The 20580-nt window shown below is 42.0% G+C and overlaps 1 protein-coding gene across 2 annotated transcripts in view; it reads left to right on the forward strand.

Moving 5' to 3' along the window:
• Window positions 1-12534, forward strand: part of camk1b (calcium/calmodulin-dependent protein kinase Ib) — a 31090-nt gene extending 18556 nt beyond the window's left edge. For both annotated transcript variants that reach the window (XM_030091408.1, XM_030091407.1), the window contains 10 exons: window positions 1184-1315; window positions 5225-5299; window positions 7220-7358; window positions 7815-7941; window positions 8109-8184; window positions 8308-8420; window positions 8858-8936; window positions 9114-9201; window positions 9451-9580; window positions 9669-12534. In XM_030091408.1, coding sequence (XP_029947268.1) covers window positions 1184-1315; window positions 5225-5299; window positions 7220-7358; window positions 7815-7941; window positions 8109-8184; window positions 8308-8420; window positions 8858-8936; window positions 9114-9201; window positions 9451-9580; window positions 9669-9766 — 1057 coding nt within the window. In that variant the 3' untranslated portion in view covers window positions 9767-12534. The remainder of the gene's footprint in view (window positions 1-1183; window positions 1316-5224; window positions 5300-7219; window positions 7359-7814; window positions 7942-8108; window positions 8185-8307; window positions 8421-8857; window positions 8937-9113; window positions 9202-9450; window positions 9581-9668) is intronic.
• The last annotated feature ends 8046 nt before the right edge of the window (window positions 12535-20580 follow it).

The raw sequence follows: 20580 nt of genomic DNA on the forward strand, positions 1-20580 counted from the left end.
AACTCCTGATCGGGAGCATAGTTTACGTTGTCATTCCATAATTCCTCTATTATCCATGAGAGCGAACGTTATGTGCATCTGTGCTTTTGTCATATTACAACTGACTTGTATAAAAAAAAAAAATAGTTGTCTCACATCATCCAGTTAATAGAATTTTTAAACTTCGTGTGACCGGCTCTGCATTCAGTCAACGCACTCATGTTATCTGCTGACATGAGTATATGCGTGATGCCATAAAAATGACCTTCTGACTCATCTCTGCACGCCATGTCTGGAAGCTGCATATACATGGAGATCCCAGTGCGTGCAAGGACTCCGCGATGTTGAGTTTAGTAGCTTTTGCTGAGAAAACAGTCCACTTTTGGCACATTAATGCTTTTGAGCCTCATCTTTTCAGGAATTTTGGATTTCTCTTACACAGCACTGTGACCGTCACATTACTGGTTTGAGTCAAGCCCCACCCCAGGTGGAGGCCTATACATCACGGGTTTTGATGGTACAGCTTTAGGTCCTTTGGAGTTTGAGGAGAATGCAGGAGGTCATATGAAATGCTTGCCTCCACTGGTAAATGGGTCATGGGAAAAAGGAAAAATTCTTGAGTTCTCCCTCTGACTGGATCCCGCTGGATTTTTGTTGGTAGGGAAACAGAGAGAGGAAAAAGTAGATCAAGTAGTTGTTCATACATCAGCATGCTACACAGTAGAAAAGCACGACTGCAAACTGTTTTTTTGCAAACTGTGAATCGAGTTATATCATGTCTGATTTCCCACACATAATGCACACCCCCACACGAACTCCTGATATTCTGTGCTGTCGCCATTCTGCTGATTGATGAGCATCATGAGTCAGGCTATAAATTTGGACCATTTTCTGGCCAGTATCAACATTTCTGTTCGATCTCGGTATGTCCAAATCATCCCACTAGGTTGTAGGCTCTCCAAAAACTTGACTCAGCAACCAAAATGCTTTAGGATGAGGCCGCCGGCTAAAAATAAACACAATTCGGCTTCAGGAAGACAGAATTTTGTACATTTTAACAGTCAATGCATCACAAAAGTTGGGCTCATTTAGCAAAAAAAGTGTAAGTTTCCTTTCTGTTTGTCATGTCAGTGATGTGTCTAAGTGGCCTGCCTTGATGAATGGACTGAGGTCTGACAGACGGTCCTGTGTGTTTGTGTTTCAGGGGAGCGTTCTCTGAGGTGGTCCTGGCCGAGGAGAAGAGAACTCAGAGATTGGTCGCTATCAAGTGCATCCCCAAGAAGGCTTTGGAGGGCAAAGAAAACAGCATTGAGAATGAGATAGCAGTTCTGCACAAGTGAGTATTTTATCACATGTTAAATCAACTTCAGAAGATCCCGTAGTAGCTTTATCTTCCTCAATAAACAATAAAACATAGTGTACATTATTGTATTGTGTATAATTCAACCTTGCATTTTATGCCTGTCTGCATTGTAAATACAATCCTGTAGCCGGCATCTGAAATACTAGCTACAAGGTTCCAGACGGTAAATTTTTCATCACTGTATCTCCATTACTGCATGTAAGTTGTATCATATTACAAGAAATCATACACTGTAGTAAAGCACACACTGTATATTATGTATATACGATCGCAAAATGATACTGACTTAAACGTGCGTCTTATACTTAACGTCATATTGACGTTCTAGATACAGCAAGGGATTTAGATAATTTATGTCGAACATCAAACATGTAATTACATTTTAAAAATGACTTTTCAAATGGGTTGTCATCTAAATGAATTAAAAAAATTATGTTTATTCGTCCAAGCAGAAGTCTGGCTGATCAAAAACAACAGAATTAATGAATAAATGAATTAAATATAAAGTTTTCTGTTATCATGATCAAAAATTAGCTCTTGAAAATTACGTTGCTGCTTGACTTGTTGGAGATATCGCTTAAAAATACAAACATGATGTCTTCTTTTGAATACAGCTGTGTCAAATTAAGAATAGCATAATAGTGCTATTCACAGAACTGCGTTTTGTTCCTCTTCACCTTGCTAATTTTCACATTTTCGCTTCACTTGTGCTCGAGCTGTAATGCGTCGTTATATTAAGACAAAGAAAGTGACAGCAGCTCTCTTTGTAACTGCGGAGCGGCTGAGGTGTACCTCTCTTTTAGATGCGGTGAATTAGAGACCAGAGTGAAAATGGTTGATCTACATTGGGTCCCAAGTTATTTTTAGAGCTCCTGTTGCCTGGGTTACAGGAGACACACAACTCTCGCCAATATACAGCGATGATCCGTCCTGAGGATCGAGGAGTGGTCGGCTTCAGTTTGCAGTGCGGCCACAGTTTTCATAAATTAGGAAAATCAGTGTAAACTTGAGAACCACTCACTGAGCTTTGAGAGAACGGCTCCGTTGCTCATCTCCACTCGCCACCACAACCACCGCCTGCTCTGTGTACAAAGAAGTAGACAGAATGTGGCTGCTAAACATTTAAACGGTAAGAAAAAAGGCAGCTGTTTATTTTCCTGATCGGTATTTTTTACAGCGGAAAGCAATTTGTACAGTGTTATGTTGCTTGTTTTAGAAAAAGCCGCTGAAACCCGACTCAGGAAAACTACCATCATGTTATCTGGTGCGTTTATTTGTATCTAAACAGTGCATCAAGATAGCAATTCCTCAAAGAGTTGGTGGAGCCCAAACTAAAGCTCAAATTACAGTCTTCAAACTTCCTTTTATGTTTTCCGCAAATATGTTATTCTAATTTGTAAGTTTGAGAACAAATTGTCATAGTTTTCTTGTGTTTTGTTGATCAACCCTTTATTTGAAAAACCGTATTTACCCTCACAGCAGCGTAGCGCTGAAGATGTACGGCAAAGTAAACTGCACGACGCAGCCGTCTCGTCCAACTGTTGCTCTTGAGTAAACACTCTCATTTCTCGTCTGTCTCCATCTCTGCTTCCACTGTCTGGGAGCCGAGAGCCTCACCTCTCTTTACTGACTTCTGTTTGGTCACTCGACCATATATCTCACTTTTTCCCTGCAACGGAGGGCAGAGCACGCTCCAGACTGCTCATCAGTACATTACAGGGAAACAATAATGTCGTGGTGGTTTTTCTTTTCATGCGTTTGAACTGCATTATATATGAATAGCTGCTTTAATGTTAACAGAAAACAGAAGTTAATGCATTATGACCTAACTGTACAGAAAAAGATGATGTTCTTGTACTATCTTTATCTGTTTCCTGTTTTCTGCATCTCTTTTTCTCGTGGTTGTTCATAGCATTCAGATTAGATCATTGCTTTAGCCAGATAATTCGATCTGTGCTAAAACACTTACTCAAACACAGCTATCGCTGTTGAAGCCAGCTTTACTCGTTCCATTCAGACGAGCTTGTTTGGAGTTGTCTCCTTGCTCTGTTGCTCAACTAAAAAGACTGATTACAGTGGCTGAATATCATACCTGAAATATGAGCTGCAGGGGTCAACAGATCCATCGTCGCACAATGGTGAACTCTAGATAATGTGTGTATCAGACCACAAAGTTGTATCTGACACCTCTGCAACAAAGTATGAGCTGATGCTTATAGTTTCTCACGGGATTATATATTCTGCCTGATGTTAAGCAAAACGTGTCATTTCACACAACTGATCTGTCAAAAAAATGCCACAACGTTTAAAACATGTGACTGAGCTCAACTAAACGTAGCCCAGCTCCTGGCAGAACTGTACAACATGATGTACAGCAGAAAACTACAGTGTTTCTCAGTAGGTTTATCGAATAAGACAGCAGGTTTCACTGCCTCCCCAAAAAAGGAAGCAGGGCGCACTGCGAGCTTCACCCGGATGCCAACTGTAGTCATTACTTGCAGCAGAGTAGACAACCCTGTTGTGTAATTTGTTGACTTCTGTGATCTGATGCCTGCTGAGACACATGGGCGCTGACAGAGGTCAAGAAATCACACTGGCTCTAAATAGACATTTCAGCTCCCTGACAATCACCGTGACCAGAGTCAGCCAAAGGTTTCGCACTCAGCCGCCCACGGGGGGGAGAGGAGGATTGTTTACGGCGTGTCGTGGAACCGTCAGCAACAGCGTTTGTTTTAATCCAGCGCTCATCCTCCACTGAGTCCGTCTCTCCTTCCCCGCTGAACTAAGATGAATGAAGGTGTCCGTGCTCGGCTGCAATCTGGATGAGAGTCACTGCTGTAATCCAGCGTCGGCTCAGACGGAGTTAGCCGCGTGGCTTGGTGTTGACTTTGTCTGCCTCTCCTCGACTCAACACAGAAAGACACACAGAGTACTTTAACTGCGTGAGAAATAAAGTAATCAGAAAACGAAGCTCGGCCTCTCCGGTAGGTTTATGGTCTCTTGAACCACACCCGCTCCCTGATTGTGTGTTTGATAGATGCATCCATCATAATCTGTGCTGTTTCAAAACAACTGGCCCTTTCAGAGTTCAGAACCATTTTGATGTCTGACATAGAGAAAAACCAAGACGCCTGCAAAAAACTACTGAAGTGCAACAGATCGCAGATGTCTTGTTTGAACGGATCAGAGTATTTTTAATGTGAAATTCGTGTTTACTGCTGCAGTAATTTTGATTAGTTTGTTAAAACCTAAAGCAGAGTTGCATCAAGATAAAAACAGATGAAGCGTTGCTTCGAACTTTATTTGCAAACCACTCGCAGTGACAGGTGCACCTAGAGAGGGTGTTGAGGTGTGTGAGGGATTAAAGTGACACGAGTAATCCCATCCAAAGTTTACTGGACAGACAGACTTCTCCCATACAGCGGGGAGCCGGGATTAGCTCTGACACCCTGCAGCTGGGACTGGGAATACGTTCGATAGAAGACGGATGGATGGATATGTGGAAATTTGGCTCTTGTTGATCAAATTTGTTGTACGAATTTCACGTTTCTATCACTTGTAAAAGGCGACTCAGGTGCATGAACGGCACACGCTGATCACACAGAGAAGTACAATGGCAGTCTTGATCTGGTGAGTCATTTTCTCACTTCTGTCACTGCACCCACGGGTCTCGAGGCGCGGCAGAACACAGAGTTCATCCAATTAGGGAGCCGCATGCCGTCACACACAGGAGCCTCCTTTGCAGCCTAGCAAGACGATGTGAGCGGCCCGGCCCTGTGGATTCCCTGTTGTTCTACGAAACAGCCTCACGAGTGTTCTCAGGAAAATAACTGTCAGGGCAAAATACTCAACCGCTGTCTTTCTTTTTGTCTCTCCTCACAGGATTAAACATGCCAACATTGTGTCTCTGGAAGAGATATTTGAGAGCAAATCGCATCTCTACCTTGTCATGCAGCTGTGAGTACTCACACACGTGTGGGTTTGTGCAAGTCCTCTTTGTGTGATGTGTGTTTCAGACAACCCACCCGTGATGTCTCCCACACAGCGCTTGTCTCAGGCCATCAGTCGCACTGTGCAGCACGCTCACATGTGCATGGATACACACAAGCACACACACATGAAAACACTGAGCTGTGCTTGCTCGCGAGCAGCAGTGGGGAGTTCGCCCCCTCGCCGGCAGCCTGTCAGCGTCCCACCCATCCTCACCGATGTAATGTCAGAGAGAGCGAGGAAAGAAACGGAAAGGACAGACTGAGATCAAGAGGGCTAATAGCTGCGACGCCGCAGAAATGTAAATCATTAACACATTAATCACAGAAATGAAAGACCTTGAAATCCATATTGTTATCCTCCTGACTCACGCTCGCTCGCTGCTCCGTGTGACGGCTGCCTGCCGAAGCACGGTAATGAAGCTCTCTCAGTTTTGCTTTTAACTCAGCCTGAGGACGACAAGCAAACGTTGCAAGGAGATCTAAAAATGTTCACAGGAAAACGCACACATGAGGGAACTAGAAGTGTGCGAGCAAGGTGGCACAGGGGACACTCGGTTCTCGTGCACTGTGTGTTAGCAACACAGCTAAAAAGCAACAAAAAACACGTTTTTCACATAGTTCGTTGCTTCTAACATCCACCACAAGAGACATTTCAGCAGCGTCATTTTCACGCTGACTTCACAGGCCCTTCTTAGGTTGGCTTGTTTGAGTTCATGTCTCCTCAAATGTAATTTAGCAGCGGCTTGCCATAATCTGAAGCAAAGGAAATGTGGAAGTCCTCATGGCGACCACAGAAAACATGACTGGAGGGACACAAGGATGCAGCCCCATGTGTTTTACCCGGAGTGAGAACTGGAAGAGGCTTTAATACACTTCTACACAGAAAATAGTGTTTACCAGACATACACACAAAAATGAAATGCTGACTAATGTGAGGGTATTCATGAAGGGACATTTTTGTCATAGACCTTCAACAAGTAAATATCAACATTGAGATGCTGAGAGCCTGAAGTAACACATATGCAAACTGATATGTTTCTGTAAAGCCCAAACAGCTTTATTCTAGAAAAACACAAAAGAAAGTAAAAGTTTACTGCTGGTCAGTGGCTGGAAATGTTCTGGTGTGTGCTGTGTGTAATGCAAATTGTCTCAACTATTATGTAACAGCTGGGCAGTTTTCATCACAGTGTGAAATTCCACATACATTTGTTTCCGCAGCACACAAATACTGGTTTTGTTCTATGTTCTTAAACTGCAAAAGCCAGGACCTGAGACAAATAGCATATTATACATATATAATCAGTCAAAAAGGGATTTTTCCTTTAATTTTGTTGTTGCACACTATTCTGGTCTTCCAAAAACTTTATTTAAATAATAATAATAAAAAATCACCTGTAACCCCTTAAAGGAGCTAATGTTTTTAAAAAATGGGCCTGGAATCTAAAAGTGAAATTCATCACATTGATTTGTAGCATTTTCATCCATCCAGACTCCCACCAGCACCTGTTTCAGGTTTCACTGTTAAACTATTTCTGTTTCACTTTCAGAACTTAATTTCTAAAATCATAATAGTTTAGATAGGCATGGTCACAACATAACTTCATCTTAATCAATACAGCTAATCTCTCTCTCTCTCTCTCTCTCTCTCTCTCTCTCTCTCTCTGTCTCTCTCTGTCTCCCTCTGTTCGCTCGCTCTCTCTCCAGTAGTGGAGCGAAGTCTCCCTCTTGTGGTCTTTATCAGACATGTCATCAGTCTGGGCTGGACCTTCTTAAATTTAGCTCTTAAAACTTCTCTCCTTTAGTTCTTGTATTTCTTAAATTTTTTTTTTTCATTTTGAATCTTTCCAACAAAGCTTAATTTCAAATTGTTCATGTCTTGGTTTAGGGTGTCTGGTGGCGAACTCTTCGATCGTATCATTGAGAAGGGCTTCTACACAGAGAAAGACGCCAGTAAGCTCATTCAGCAGATCCTGGATGCTGTTAAATACCTCCATGACATGGGCATTGTGCACCGTGACCTCAAGGTGAGTCCGCGTTTCAATTATCTCTCTTGAGATCTCTTGAGAACTTGTCAAACATTCTTTGAATTTTTACAACAGTTGTAGAAACACTTTCGTGCTTTATGTTTTATATTTATAAAACTTTGAAGATCTTCATCTTGATCAATCACTGGTAAAAAGAAATGCAGTTTCAAGCTACGTCTAAATACCTGCCATGAAATAAAACATTTTGTGTTCCCCTGAATACTTGTGTGTGATTCTCTGTTTGCTTTCTGAAGGTAATATCATGTCAGCAGGTGTACGATCGTAAACTAAAGCACGCGTCAGTGTTGCTTTTATAATCCTGCCTTCATAAGCGTATAATCTCTTTATGGAGATTATTAACCGTGTACATGTTGTGACCGTGGGGCTGTGTCTGAAGCTGTGTGTGTGTTCTCTTCTTCACATCTCTGGCTTTTGTTTTGTCTCTTTGAATCACAGCCCGAGAACCTGCTGTACTACAGCATGGACGAAGACTCCAAAATCATGATCAGTGACTTTGGCCTTTCTAAAATTGAGGGTTCTGGCAGCGTGATGTCCACCGCCTGTGGGACGCCGGGATATGTTGGTAAAGATTTATTCCTAACATTTTACATTTAGATACACTTACGTGTTGTTAGCGTTTGGCCAATAGAGGCACAGCTGAGACTTCTGCAGATTCGACATAATGAGGTTTTACCTGTATTCTATAATCAGTTGTGTAACTTTGTTTTATATGTTTTTTTCCTCTTGAAGCTCCCGAGGTTTTGGCTCAGAAACCCTACAGTAAAGCAGTGGACTGCTGGTCTATTGGTGTCATAGCTTACATTCTGTGAGTACGCTTTCTTTCTTCGAGAAGGATGTAAGATGACATTCTGTTGGATCCGACCTCAGCGGTGAAAACATCAAAGCATCAGTAGTGAAACTTTAAACTGCCTTCTGCTCTGTGCCTCAGGTTGTGCGGTTACCCACCCTTCTACGACGAGAACGACGCCAAACTGTTTGAACAGATCCTGAAAGCAGAGTACGAGTTTGATTCTCCTTACTGGGACGATATCTCAGACTCAGGTACAGCACGGACTTATCAAAGACACATAAAAATGTTAATTCTCACTCACTGACCTGACACTTCTCACCGTGAACAAATCCTCAGTACAAGACAGAGTCCATCTCTCTGCTGTTGAAGCCATTTTTTAAGTTTTCCATGTCGGTAAATGTTCTGTCCGATCCAATGTTGGTTCAGCTCGCAGGTGTTTCGCCCCCGAGCCAGAGCAATGATCTGCGGTTAGGTTTTAATTCCCGTCTTGGCCAAGACTTGACTGGGTCACTGTTTTCCAGCAAAGCTCTCTCCAACTTTCCAAACAAATTATGCAATCAATGCATTGGCAAGTGTTCAGGCATATGGCATGACTCAGTTCTGGCTTTTCAAGCAGGGTTTACTTCTAATAAGACAACAAAATGACGTGCAGCTGATCACAATTGTGGTTTCTCTTCTCTTATTACAGCAAAAGACTTTATAGTGCATCTGATGGAGAAAGACCCAAACACCCGTTACACCTGTGAGCAGGCTCTGCAGCACCCGTGGTACGACTCGTCTTCGCTCCTGTCCCCATTACAAACATGTCTGAAAAACCTCGACACTTGAGCTCATATTTAAAGAGTTTTATTTTGGGCAGCTGTTACTGCATTAATTCAATAATTACTTCAGTCCATTATGCGAACACGCTCACACTCGCAGATGTTTCTGGTTCCCTCTGTCAGGATTGCTGGAGATACTGCCCTGGAGAAGAACATTCACGAGTCTGTCAGCGCTCAGATCAAGAAAAACTTTGCAAAGAGCAAGTGGAAGGTAAAGCGTCCAGATTTATCTTGGACGAATAATACATGGTGGATTGTTCATTTCCCTCTAGTATACAGCTTAGTTACAAGACTGGCTTTAGTCTGGACTTCAGGAAGGACTCTGCTGTCAAGTCTGGCCTTTTTCTTTTCTGTGAATCGGTGTAAGCTTTGTGTCAGAAGGGTTCTTAACGGTAGTTGAGCATAAATTAGATGAGACGGTTCCTGACGAATTCCTGGATGTGCGGCTTTTCTTCCACAGCAAGCGTTCAATGCCACGGCGGTGGTTCGTCACATGAGACGTCTGCAGCTGAGCACCGGTCAGGAAGGACCCAACCCCACGCTGCCCAGTCCCTGTCGGAGTCACCTGATGATGCCGGGGGAAGACGCAGGTGCCCCCTCATCTCACCCGTGCTCTTATTAAGGCAGCCGCACATTCCAAGAAAAGCACTCACTGAATCCCTGCTCCCTCGTTTCCAGAGGCCTGCGGCGAGGGCGGCTGCTCCCAGAACGTGGACGGAGGAGCGGATCATCTGTCCAACTCTACCTACCGCTGCCACCCCACCAGCAGGGTGTGATCCCCACCCGCTCCGTTCGCCCCTTCAATCAGCCCCGAGTCACTTTCCAGTTTTAACCCCGTTCGGTGGAACCAGAGGCGCCGTCTCTCCCCTTATCTGGTTAGGAATAAAGCATCATTCCAACCTCTCGCCTGCAGGGGGAGCAAGCCTGTCCAGCCTGGGAAGGAAGACATAAAATGAGTTGAGGAGGAGGAAGATGAAGACTTGATAATGATGGATGTACTAGAGCAGATTTTTTTTTTTTGGGAGGAGTTAAATAAAGGGGGAAAGGATACAGAGGAGGGAGGGAGGGAGTGACAGCCTCCTCCACCAGCGTGTCTGGGGAATTGTGTTTGCCGAAGCAGGACAGAGCTTGTTGGACACTGTTTTATTACAGTTATTTTATTATTATTATTTTTTTTTTAAATCAACGTGTCTCTCTTTGTTATGATTGTTTTGTATATTTTGTGTTGTCTTTTTGCCTCCTACTGTTCTAGATTGGAGTGTAAACCCAGAAACAATATCAGCATGACGAGGAGAGAACTTCCCAATGCATGCTAGTTATATTTACAGACACGCTGCTGCAGGAATGCAGCATTAAAGTATGATGCAAATGAATTGTCGGATCAACAGAGCATTTTACTGTGTTGCAGTATTTGAAACGAAACATCAAATAGTCCTACGAATACAGATATTCAGTGTCTTTCAGTCAGGTTTTTAGACAATCAGCAACAGAGTAGTTTATGCAAAGAGGACTTCATATATTTACTATGTAGCCGTTGTGTTTCCATGCAGCAGTTTGGCTTTCTGAGAGGAAAAGGCTTCTAATTTCTCTCTTTTTGTTTGTTTGTTGTTTTTTTTTTTTAAACCCAAAACCTCTTTAACTACTTGAGCACAGGGATTTCTCTTTCTCTAAGGTGCCTTTAGGATTTACAGAATGATGGGTTTTTTTGGTGATGGGTAGCATCTAAAAAGTGTGTTCCTGCAGAGTCACTGCGACACAAACTTCATTGCTTGTTTATGTGTCACATTTTCAGCTTCAGATGCGGATCCTTTTACTTTCTCTGAGTCGTTTGGCAAGTACTCTCAGACTGAGGCCGGAAAAAAACTGATTTTGTTTATCACAAGGCAAAAAGAAATAATAATGTCGCAATGAAAATTGGTTAATCAATATTTTTGCGTTCGTCAAAGATACTTTTCAATGCATGTAGCCTTTCTTCAGGTAGGCTGAATTAGATTACATTATTTTTGGGGACGCATATTAAATTGCAATTGCAGATTTTATTTTGCATCTGTCTCCATGTATTCTACTGTTACTGTGTGCTGTTAGTCCCTTTCTATCTCCATGTATATTTCCCATAATTGAATTGTTTAAAAAAAAAAATCAGATTCACAACAGTTATTTTTACATTCAGGTCCCTTTAAAAGCACCAGTGTTGATCTTTTATTCAGCTTTTCCAAAATAACTACACTGCACATTTCTGTGATTTGTGTTTATCATGTTGCTGCTTACCTGCTTTGGATTGGTAATCGAGGAAAATGTCGCTAAACAATCCATACTTCATCCTCTGGGACCTTTTAACAGCGACACACTACTCTGAAAAACTGGCGCAGGTGAGGATCTTCTACCAACACAAACTTGACTCAGCCTCTCATGTTGTTCTAGACTTGATATAATAATGTTTCCTTTGTAAGCTGTTTCATTTTTCTCTCTGACACATTAATAGTTCTGATATAATCCGGTGCTGGTTATGTATGTTTGCATGACGTGGCTTGAAAATCGTGGCATTCTTTCTACATTGTGATCAAGTTGCAGGTGTCAGGAGATGAGTGCTGGTAAAATTCAATTATTTCTCAGAGGTTTTAATTAAAACATCCCGTCGTGCAGACAGGAGAAGCGCTAGAGATGTTGTAACCATGGTGCAGCGGGGAAAAGCAAGATTAATGTGCAGCTACAAGGAGTTTTTTTAGGCTTTGTTTTTGCAGTTTTTTTTTTTTTTCTGGATAGGCATTCAGGTGTATATGGACAGTGATACAACTGGTAATTTCAAACTGCATGTAAAGCATATTCAAATAAGTATTTTTTTTTTCAAAATGAGGAAGTAGTGATGTGAATCTAAATAATAAGTATTATTATGAGAAGAGGTACATGTCATCAGCAGATCCTCTTTTATCAAAACAATTTGACTTCCTGCACTCATTTATAGTTCATATTCAATATACTGCAAGGTCTTATGCAGGTCAGTACAGTTCATGAGGAATTTAATCAGAAACAATTAGTTTTCACCATTTTTATTATTATTTAGTGTTTTTAAACAAGTGAATAAGAGATCCTAACCATATCCCTGTACCTGACCACTAACACAACAGAGAATAGAGGCCGTGGTGACATTAAGCTCACAAGTTCTTTTGAGTGTAGAACATGCTTTTAAAAACTGCCAAAGTCTAAACATAATGATAAAATTGATAAATTCAGTATGTTACATGTCTTTACACTGCACCAAAAAAAAAAAGGATTTGTATGAGTGTTTTTCCTTTGATTCGATCGCTCATTATATGCTTATAGAAAAAAAAAAAAGACCAACGTGTGGTAAGATTTGTTGTACAAATGAGTATTTGCACCATAAATATGTTGCCTTCTAATAAATGCTATTTTGGGCTACAGTATAAACAGATGCAATGCATCATGGGTTTTTGAAAAGTGAACTTTACTCAGTTTGAAAGCTGGTGACTTGTGCTTGGAGCATATTTGTAAGTGAAACACACATTAAAACCCCTGTCTATGCATCGCACTCGTGTCTGCATTCGTTTATGGAAGGAAGATCACATATCCAGTGGATCATGTTAAGACCGGTCGCATTACCAGTAAAGATAGATTCTGGACCTCAACAGACACGTGGTGATGGAAGTATTGCAATCTTGGTATTGATCTTCACAGAACTACTGCAGAACAAAGTCTTGCAATTTTTGTGTTTCAGGTTTGAGCATATTACTGCAATGTATAATTTCTACCTTTAAAATCAGTAATTTCATTATTATAGGCATAAAAACACTTGCTCTTTCTTACTTAAACTGTGAAAAAAAAATACTACAGTGGTGTTTTTCTCCTCTTTCCAATAAAATAAACACACAATTAGGATGAAACTTATCAAAACATAAGGATTTATGTAATTTAACTACAATTAGAAAGGTTGAAATCCTTCGCTCCAATATTTGTTCATGAAAACAGCAAACACAAAAAAAAAGCAGGAAAAACTGAAAAGCTAATAATGCATTTTGAATAAAGCAAAGCTGAAGTCAGCTCACTTTCTCTGTCCTTTCGTTTCCTAACGTAATATTACATGAAGAGCGGTGAAGTCCTGCAGCAGTTGAGCTCACGAAATACTTCTGTGGCTGGAGCGGTTTGTCGTGAATGTTAATTTCATAGTCTGCTACTTGAAGCCTCTCTGCTCTCATCCTCTCCAAAGAATGCTGGGTAATTGAGGTCTGCGGCTTGGCAGCCGCGGCGCTGTGTTGGAGGAGAGCGAGACGCGAGAGGGAGCCTGGTGGTCGACCTCATTCAGGAGACGGTAGGCAGAGTGAAAATTATGCGGTCAGACCAGGAACAAGGGACTGATTCAAAATAATGGGGAAGAAATTGCCTGGATCACAAAGGTGGACGTGCCGAGAGGCGGAGGCGAGCGGAAAGAGTGATGTTAAACCTGACAACCGAGGATGGCACCATGAGATGGCTGGCAGGGTTGGATTTCAATCCAAAACAAAAGCAGAAGCATGGAGATGAAGCTTGTGCTGGGTTTGCATCCTCCTCCCAGCATGCTGCTGCTGCCCATGCTTGTTTGGAATGTGAAATACAGACTTCAGAAGTGAACAGCTCGCGCCTCAGCCACCTACGTTGGAAGCTGATTTATCTGCGCGGTGGTCGTAATTTAAAACTTTTACAAGCAATGAAAACAAAATTGCTGATGACGAAGCCCATGAAGATGTAAAGACTGACTGGCAGCATGTCAACAAGGTGCAGAAACACAAACACACCCACTGTGAAGGCAAGACAATGAGTTCCTTCACAGATCCACCAACTTATGAACTTTACAGCGACTGCTTTAAATCAGCAGACAGGATCAGTTTTATGTGTGTACCGACAGACGATATGGCATCAAGACTGCTCAGATAGCTGCTCTGAATATTATCAACGTTTTGGATGGTTTTACACTAGAAGACTGTTGCTCCATTATCAACCAATCAACTAATAACTAGAGGTAAGAGGATTATCAGGAGGCGCTGAAGCTCATGAAGCAGAAAACTATCATGTAAATGTAACAGACATGAACCAACTAGATCATCCACTACTAATGTGTCATTCCTCGATTGATATCTGTTGTTTAGTTTGATAACTTAAGTCAACACAAACTGGTTCTATGCTGGATGTTTAACTATAATTACAATTCTTTGATGATTAAAAAACAGTTTTTATAACATCAGCTGGAAGATTTACTCTAAAATCTCGAAAATCATCACTTTCATTGTTCAGTTTCTTCAGTGCAAAATTATCAGTTATGCTGCAGGATTTGTTTGTTATTGCAGTAAACCACCTGGCTGTATTCTAGGTTATTTTGTGGTCTCACCCTGTATCAATTTGATTGAGGCACCAGAGAGAAAAATCAAGGATTCTTTAAGCCAGCAGTGTTTGTGAATACTTCAGCAACATCACGGAGTAAACCATTTTCTAACTCTGAGATTTCAGTCTGGACCAAATAGCTGACAAACCAGAACTACTGTTTGTAAATTTATCAGGCTGAAAAAAAAAAAAAAAAAGAAATCAATGTGGTTTCAAACCACAAGAGCTCCCAGAGGTCTGCACACTCCCATCCACAGTGACCTACTGCTCCTGCTGTAAAGTGATACTCTGACAATGATGGAGATCTCTGATAGAGCTGATAACACACTGCAACTGACAGAAAAGCTCCAGCTCTGTGAGTCTGGGAAGCAAATCAAATGTATTTAGGAAAATTTTTCATGACTCAAGGTGACCTGTTTCACCTTCTGGAGGTCAAAGTGCTGAGTTAAGGTTTGAAATGAACGCACACACACACACACGCACACACGTCTGTCAGCAGGAATTTATTGTACTAATATCTGTCAGTGCTCCCTGAGTTTTTTTGTTTTTTTTTGTGCCCACTACATCCACACTGTCCATCAACAGCTGTAGTTCTTGTCTAAGCTGTTCACTATTTTTCCACTCTTTTCCCGTTGAACAAAAATGCAAATATCACCTGGTGACTTTGTGAGGCCATTCATTAAAGGAAAACAGGGGGATGGAAAATAAGCTCCTAAATAAAATAAATTGAGGAGGAAAATCCTAATTTGTTACATAAGTAACTTTTTCAACTGAGTCAGATCGCAAAGCCAAATAAAGACATAGTTCTAGTAAATAGCTAGTGAAACCCCAGGCTGTCATCGACAAGATCTGAGCTGCTCCCAGATTGACTGATGGAGTTCATTTCTTTAACCAACATCCAGCCTCGTCGCTGCTGGTGAGGTCCAGTACAGCCGTTATGTTACAGAGAGGGTTAGGCTTCCCTCCCTGCAGGGATAACACACTTTAACCGCTAGTATTTGTGATCTCATTCTTGACCTGAGGTTTATGACCGTAGGTGAAGGCGGGAATGTGAGTAGTAAACAGAGAGCTGTGCCTCTCGGCTCTGCTCTCTCTCACCACGTCACAACAGTCTGGATCGCCGAGCACATAGCTGCCGCCGCTTGCCGCAGCTTGCGTCCGATCCCGCAGCCCTCCCTCCTCTCGCCCATGAAAAAGACCCCAACATACTTAAACCCGTTCACCTGGGGTTAAAGGGCGGCCTTGTCGAACAGGAAGGGCGTGAGTGCAATGCAACTGAAAAGTATTCCACTGAGAGGCTTGAAAACTCTCTCATGACTGTGAAGTATCTGTCCAGATAACCAGAACCCCCGTCTGCAGCCCGGCCTGGCCGTCTTGTTTTGATGGTAGCTTGATGTGCACCAGCTGGGTTCATCCTGAACAGGCTGTGGAGGTCCGGTTAGGACAGCCACCTGCAGAGCAGCACAGACCGCAGGAGAACGCTATGCACCACTGCAACGATGAAACAACTGCTGCATTTTAGGTTAAATGCTCAGCAGTATTAGTTTGCAACAATTTCATCACTTTTGCGTTAAAAATGTGCACAGTGCCGTATTTCTATAAACACATCATTTGCAAGTGAAGCAAAAGATGTTTGACAGCGTATTTAAATGATCTGAATCATCTGACTCACATTGATTTCAATGCTGGTTTACCATCTTTCTCATATTTGACCTCTTGAACCCGAGACCACAGTCATTTTGCTGGGAACAATGCAGAGAAACTGAGGATAGGAACATTCACGTTTTTACCTAAGCTTCAATTATCATTCATGATTAAGCTTGGATATTTTTTCATGAAAAACAGACCATCGAACACGAACGTGCGCACACACAAACACACACACTACCCTAGATTTCCCTCTTCAGCTAATCACTGACATCTTTTTTCCTGTGTCTCAGTTAAGCATTTGTTTAGAAAGCAGCTTCAGATAACTCCAAGCATCTTGGCCTGATATTTTCTTTGGACCAAAAACACGGGAAAACAGACAAAAATGATTACCGCTCAAAGATTTTCTAGTTTCACTTCTCTCCGGTGCTTGTGGTCTCTCGGTGTTCTGGGAAAGAAAACCAGGCTGTTTGAATTTAAAGCAGTTAAAGTCCCGGAGGTGCCGGAGCTCAGCAGAGGGAAAGGTGACTGAACTGCACAGTGAGATCATCCTCCTGGTTGAGCCCCGCAGATGAGTGACGGACAGTTCGCTCACTGAGAATGACTCATTCCAGCAGGGCTGAGTGGGAGGAGATGGTGTGAGAGACTTTCTCTATTCAACGGTGTGAGCAAGTGAATCTGAATCTATATCCCACAAAGATATTGATGTCCTTCTGTGCCTTCTTGGAGAAGTTACTCGGGCTCTAAAGACAGAACACCGCAGTTTATGCAAAGCTGCAGACCCACAGAACCCTGTATGACTGTGCAAACCACAGTGGGTAATAATAAACAGGATGAAAAGCAGGGAAATGGAGAGTATCTGGCAGAATGAGGAGCTCCACTAATTTTCCACTTTTGGGAAAGTTCACCCTGCAATTAGGGTCAAACATGGCCAGAAAACTAGACATTCATGTTACTTTCATTAGTGGTGCATCTGATACCGGCCGTGACTCCGCACAGGAGATGACGGCAGATGAAAAGAAAACACACAATCAAGAGGAAAGCATGAGAAGAGAACGTTGTCATGAAAGAGTGTTATTTTCCACACCTTTGCACATCCAGAATGGGATTTGTCTGAGTTTGTGGGGACAATGGATCAAAGCGAACATCAAAAAGGGTGCAGAGTGGAATTCTGGGTCGCCTGAGGTCACATTGGGGGTCGCTTGAGTGTGAAAAGTGTGCTCGTATGAATGATTCCTGATGACCCAGTTTCACTCATTCATTCACCCCGGCCAAGTTAGCCGCCAAATGTGCAGTCACACTCCCTGGAGGGCTTCTGAGGAGAGTTACACATTTGAACTTTTTTCAAAACCCGATGCTGAGTCATCTTTAAATTCCATTTTCCTCATCTGTCCCTCCGATACGTTTTCACTTATTTTCACACGAACAGGCACACTGCCTGAATACTACATACACATGTCTGCAGTCCGCAGGGCCGTCATCCTGGAAATCTTCTCAACTGGAGTCATTTATGTTCACGTTTTTAAACTCAGCCTTATTATACAGGACCAGTCTGTACTGAGGTCCAAGGAGTGTTGTTGATTACAAGAGCTGTAATTTAAATTTGCACTAACATGCCCAGTGAGTCATCACAGGACTAATTTCACTTTTTTTCAAAATACAATCCTTTTCACAATGCTGGTTTCAACTAAACACTGAATTATGCGTTGAAAGGTCTTCTGTAGGAAATCTGTTCATGAAATTAATTTCAGAATGTCTTTTCTTCACAATATTCAGGATGGCAGCTCTTTGACTTCTACACCTTTATCCGTTGGGAATAACGTCCGTATTTTGGTCCGTAATACCAAACTGTACCGCAGGATGCTGTTAGGAGTCACCTTACCATCCAACGTTGCTGTCCACTGAGTGAGAAAAAGAAGCAGCTTGGCAGATTGAAAAGTAAAAAAAAAAAAAAAAAACTGCAGGGATCTGAAGCTCCATGTGCTGTGTGTTTCTGGCCTCTCCCTGCTACAGGGAGCCTCAGTCGAATGTTGGTGTCTTCATCAAACCCACTAACGAGCCCTCGTTGCAAACAGGTGTGCTGCAGACTGAACATGATAGTCGACTTTACTTTGCTGACCGCCGTCAGAAAAAAAGCAATGAGAAATCAGCTTCGCTTTGCTTTATTTTAGTGTGTGTCATATTGTGTGTTAGTTCGGAGGACTGGTCAAATGTGGGGAAGGATGTGAAGAAGCTGGGGTTCGATTCCCAAAGCAAGCTTCTCTCTGGTCCATTAAACTGCTCCGTTGCACAGATGTGAAAAAGAAATAAGTCCTAATGCAAAGGGTTTAAAACTTCAGCGTTGTACTACATCCATCCAGCCATCTATCTTCTCCTGGACTGCTATATAACCTGTTCAGGGTCATGGAGGGTCCCATGGCACGTATAAAGCATATATATATATATATATATATATATATATATATATATATATATATATATATATATATATATATACACCTGTCTTCATGGTGGCTTTGTAATGTAGTAGTAAGTCTAACACAAATTAGAGAAGAAAAAACAGACGGAGACAACAGTTCCTCTTCTTCTGACCACATGGTCTCTTTTTTCATGTTGTTGGAATCAGTAGGATTACGATTGTTGTAATACAAGTTTGTTTCTTTGTACCAGAGATGGGGACTTGACTCGTGTGACTTGGACTCCAGTCGACTCAAGTCTTTGTTTGTGACTTGACTTGAAAAACAAAAGGAAAGATTTGAAAGAAGTTTCAATATGAATCTAAAATTAATATCAGATATTACCAATAGGAGCTCAGCTTTAGAATGGTGTTATGGTTGGATCAATACCTTGTTAGTCATGTGCTCTCTGCCAGTGCCGAACACGTTCTTCGTCCTTCAGCCAATCAGAGAAGGGCTTTTGGTCCCACAGCCAATCAGAGGAGGGAAGCAGATTTAGCAAAGCAGGAAAATTGACAGGCTAGATTTCTCAGCCTCGCGTTTGAGTTGTAGTGTTTGGCTAAAAATACAACCTACAGTGAGTGTTGCTGAAGTCACTGTCTCTGATAGCTTTTATTTATAATTTGCTCTCTGGGTGTTACTGCTGCGGCTGTGAGAAGACTCGAAGTGAAGCAGGCAGTTCCTCTGCCTCATGGTAGGGGGCGCTCCAGAGTCCAGAGACTCAACGCTGAAGCTGCAGAGGAAGAAACCTCGAGATCATGTTGACCACCTGTCCTTTTCACCCGGAATCCAGGGTCAGTCTGTTTTCTAAACTGGACTTTAAAGCGATACTTCAACATTTTGGCAAATTGGCCCATCTAGGGCAATTCGGTAGTCATTTAGAACAGCATACTTACTTTTTTTGTGAGGGCGAGCTGTTGTTTATTCAGCGGTGCGTCTGAGGAGAGCTTCACGGCGGACATAATGGAAGTGGACGGTACAGTTGCTTCCCTCGTCAAACTCATCAAATACACAATCCAACAACCCCAAAACACACTTTGGTGGACACGTTATAATCCGCAAATTCACTACGCTGTGAAACACCAACAAATAATATTGTAGCGTTACGACATTGAAGCAAATACTGGGAACTACTTTTTCTTTTGAGATCACTACGCCCAGACGCCATGTTTAGTAAGTAGTTCCGTCTTAGCAATCTTCGCAAAAAAACCCTCAATCTCTTAATTTTGCATTAATATTTCACAGCGTAGTGAATGTGGGGATTATAACGTGTCCACCAAAGTGTGTTTTGGGGTTGTTGGATTGTGTTGGATTGATGAGTTTGACGAGGGAAGCTACTGTACCATCCACTTCCATTATGTCCGCCGTGAAGCTCTCCTCAGACGCACCGCTGAATAAACAACAGCTCGCCCTCACAAAAAAAGTAAGTATGCTGTTCTAAATGACTACTGAATTGCCCTAGATGGGCCAATTTGCCAAAATGTTGAAGTATCGCTTTAACTTGAAGCAGGAGGTTAAACTTTTTTTCCAGAAGCATCTGAGTATGAACTCCATTCACAAGTAAAGGTAAGACCTTAATAACACTTTTTTCTTGTGCATCATGCTTTCTAAATACCAGCGTTTCCTTATGGACATTAGTATATACTAATTTAATATTTCATCCTTAAATATAGTTTCATACTCTGAGTGAAGCAACTCTAATGGATGTGGTTCCAGGGTTAATGAAGTGGGGCTGCATTATGAGGTAGTGGTTAGCTCTCTCTCTTCACAACCAGAGGGACATGGGTTCTGTTACTGTGTGGAGTTTGCATTTTCTCCCCATCTGTGAATTTCCTCTCACAGTCCATAAACACGCATGTGAGGTGAATTTTAAATTGTCCCTGGGTGTGAATATCATTGCAGGCAGCTGCCCAGGTTTGATCATTAAATACTGACTACACCAATCTGATTGTACTTATCAATCATGTATTGTAGATGTCATCAAGCAAACCCTGCGTTGACTGTGAGATTCCCAGACTTTCAGGCAACATGATCTTTTTTGCATGCAGTGAAAATTGAATCAAGGGCTGAAAAAGTAAACTTTGCAAAGATGAAGTACCTAGAAATTGAGTTAAAAC

This window comes from Salarias fasciatus, chromosome 5 (genome assembly GCF_902148845.1).
Source record: "Salarias fasciatus chromosome 5, fSalaFa1.1, whole genome shotgun sequence".
Lineage (NCBI taxonomy): Eukaryota > Metazoa > Chordata > Actinopteri > Blenniiformes > Blenniidae > Salarias > Salarias fasciatus.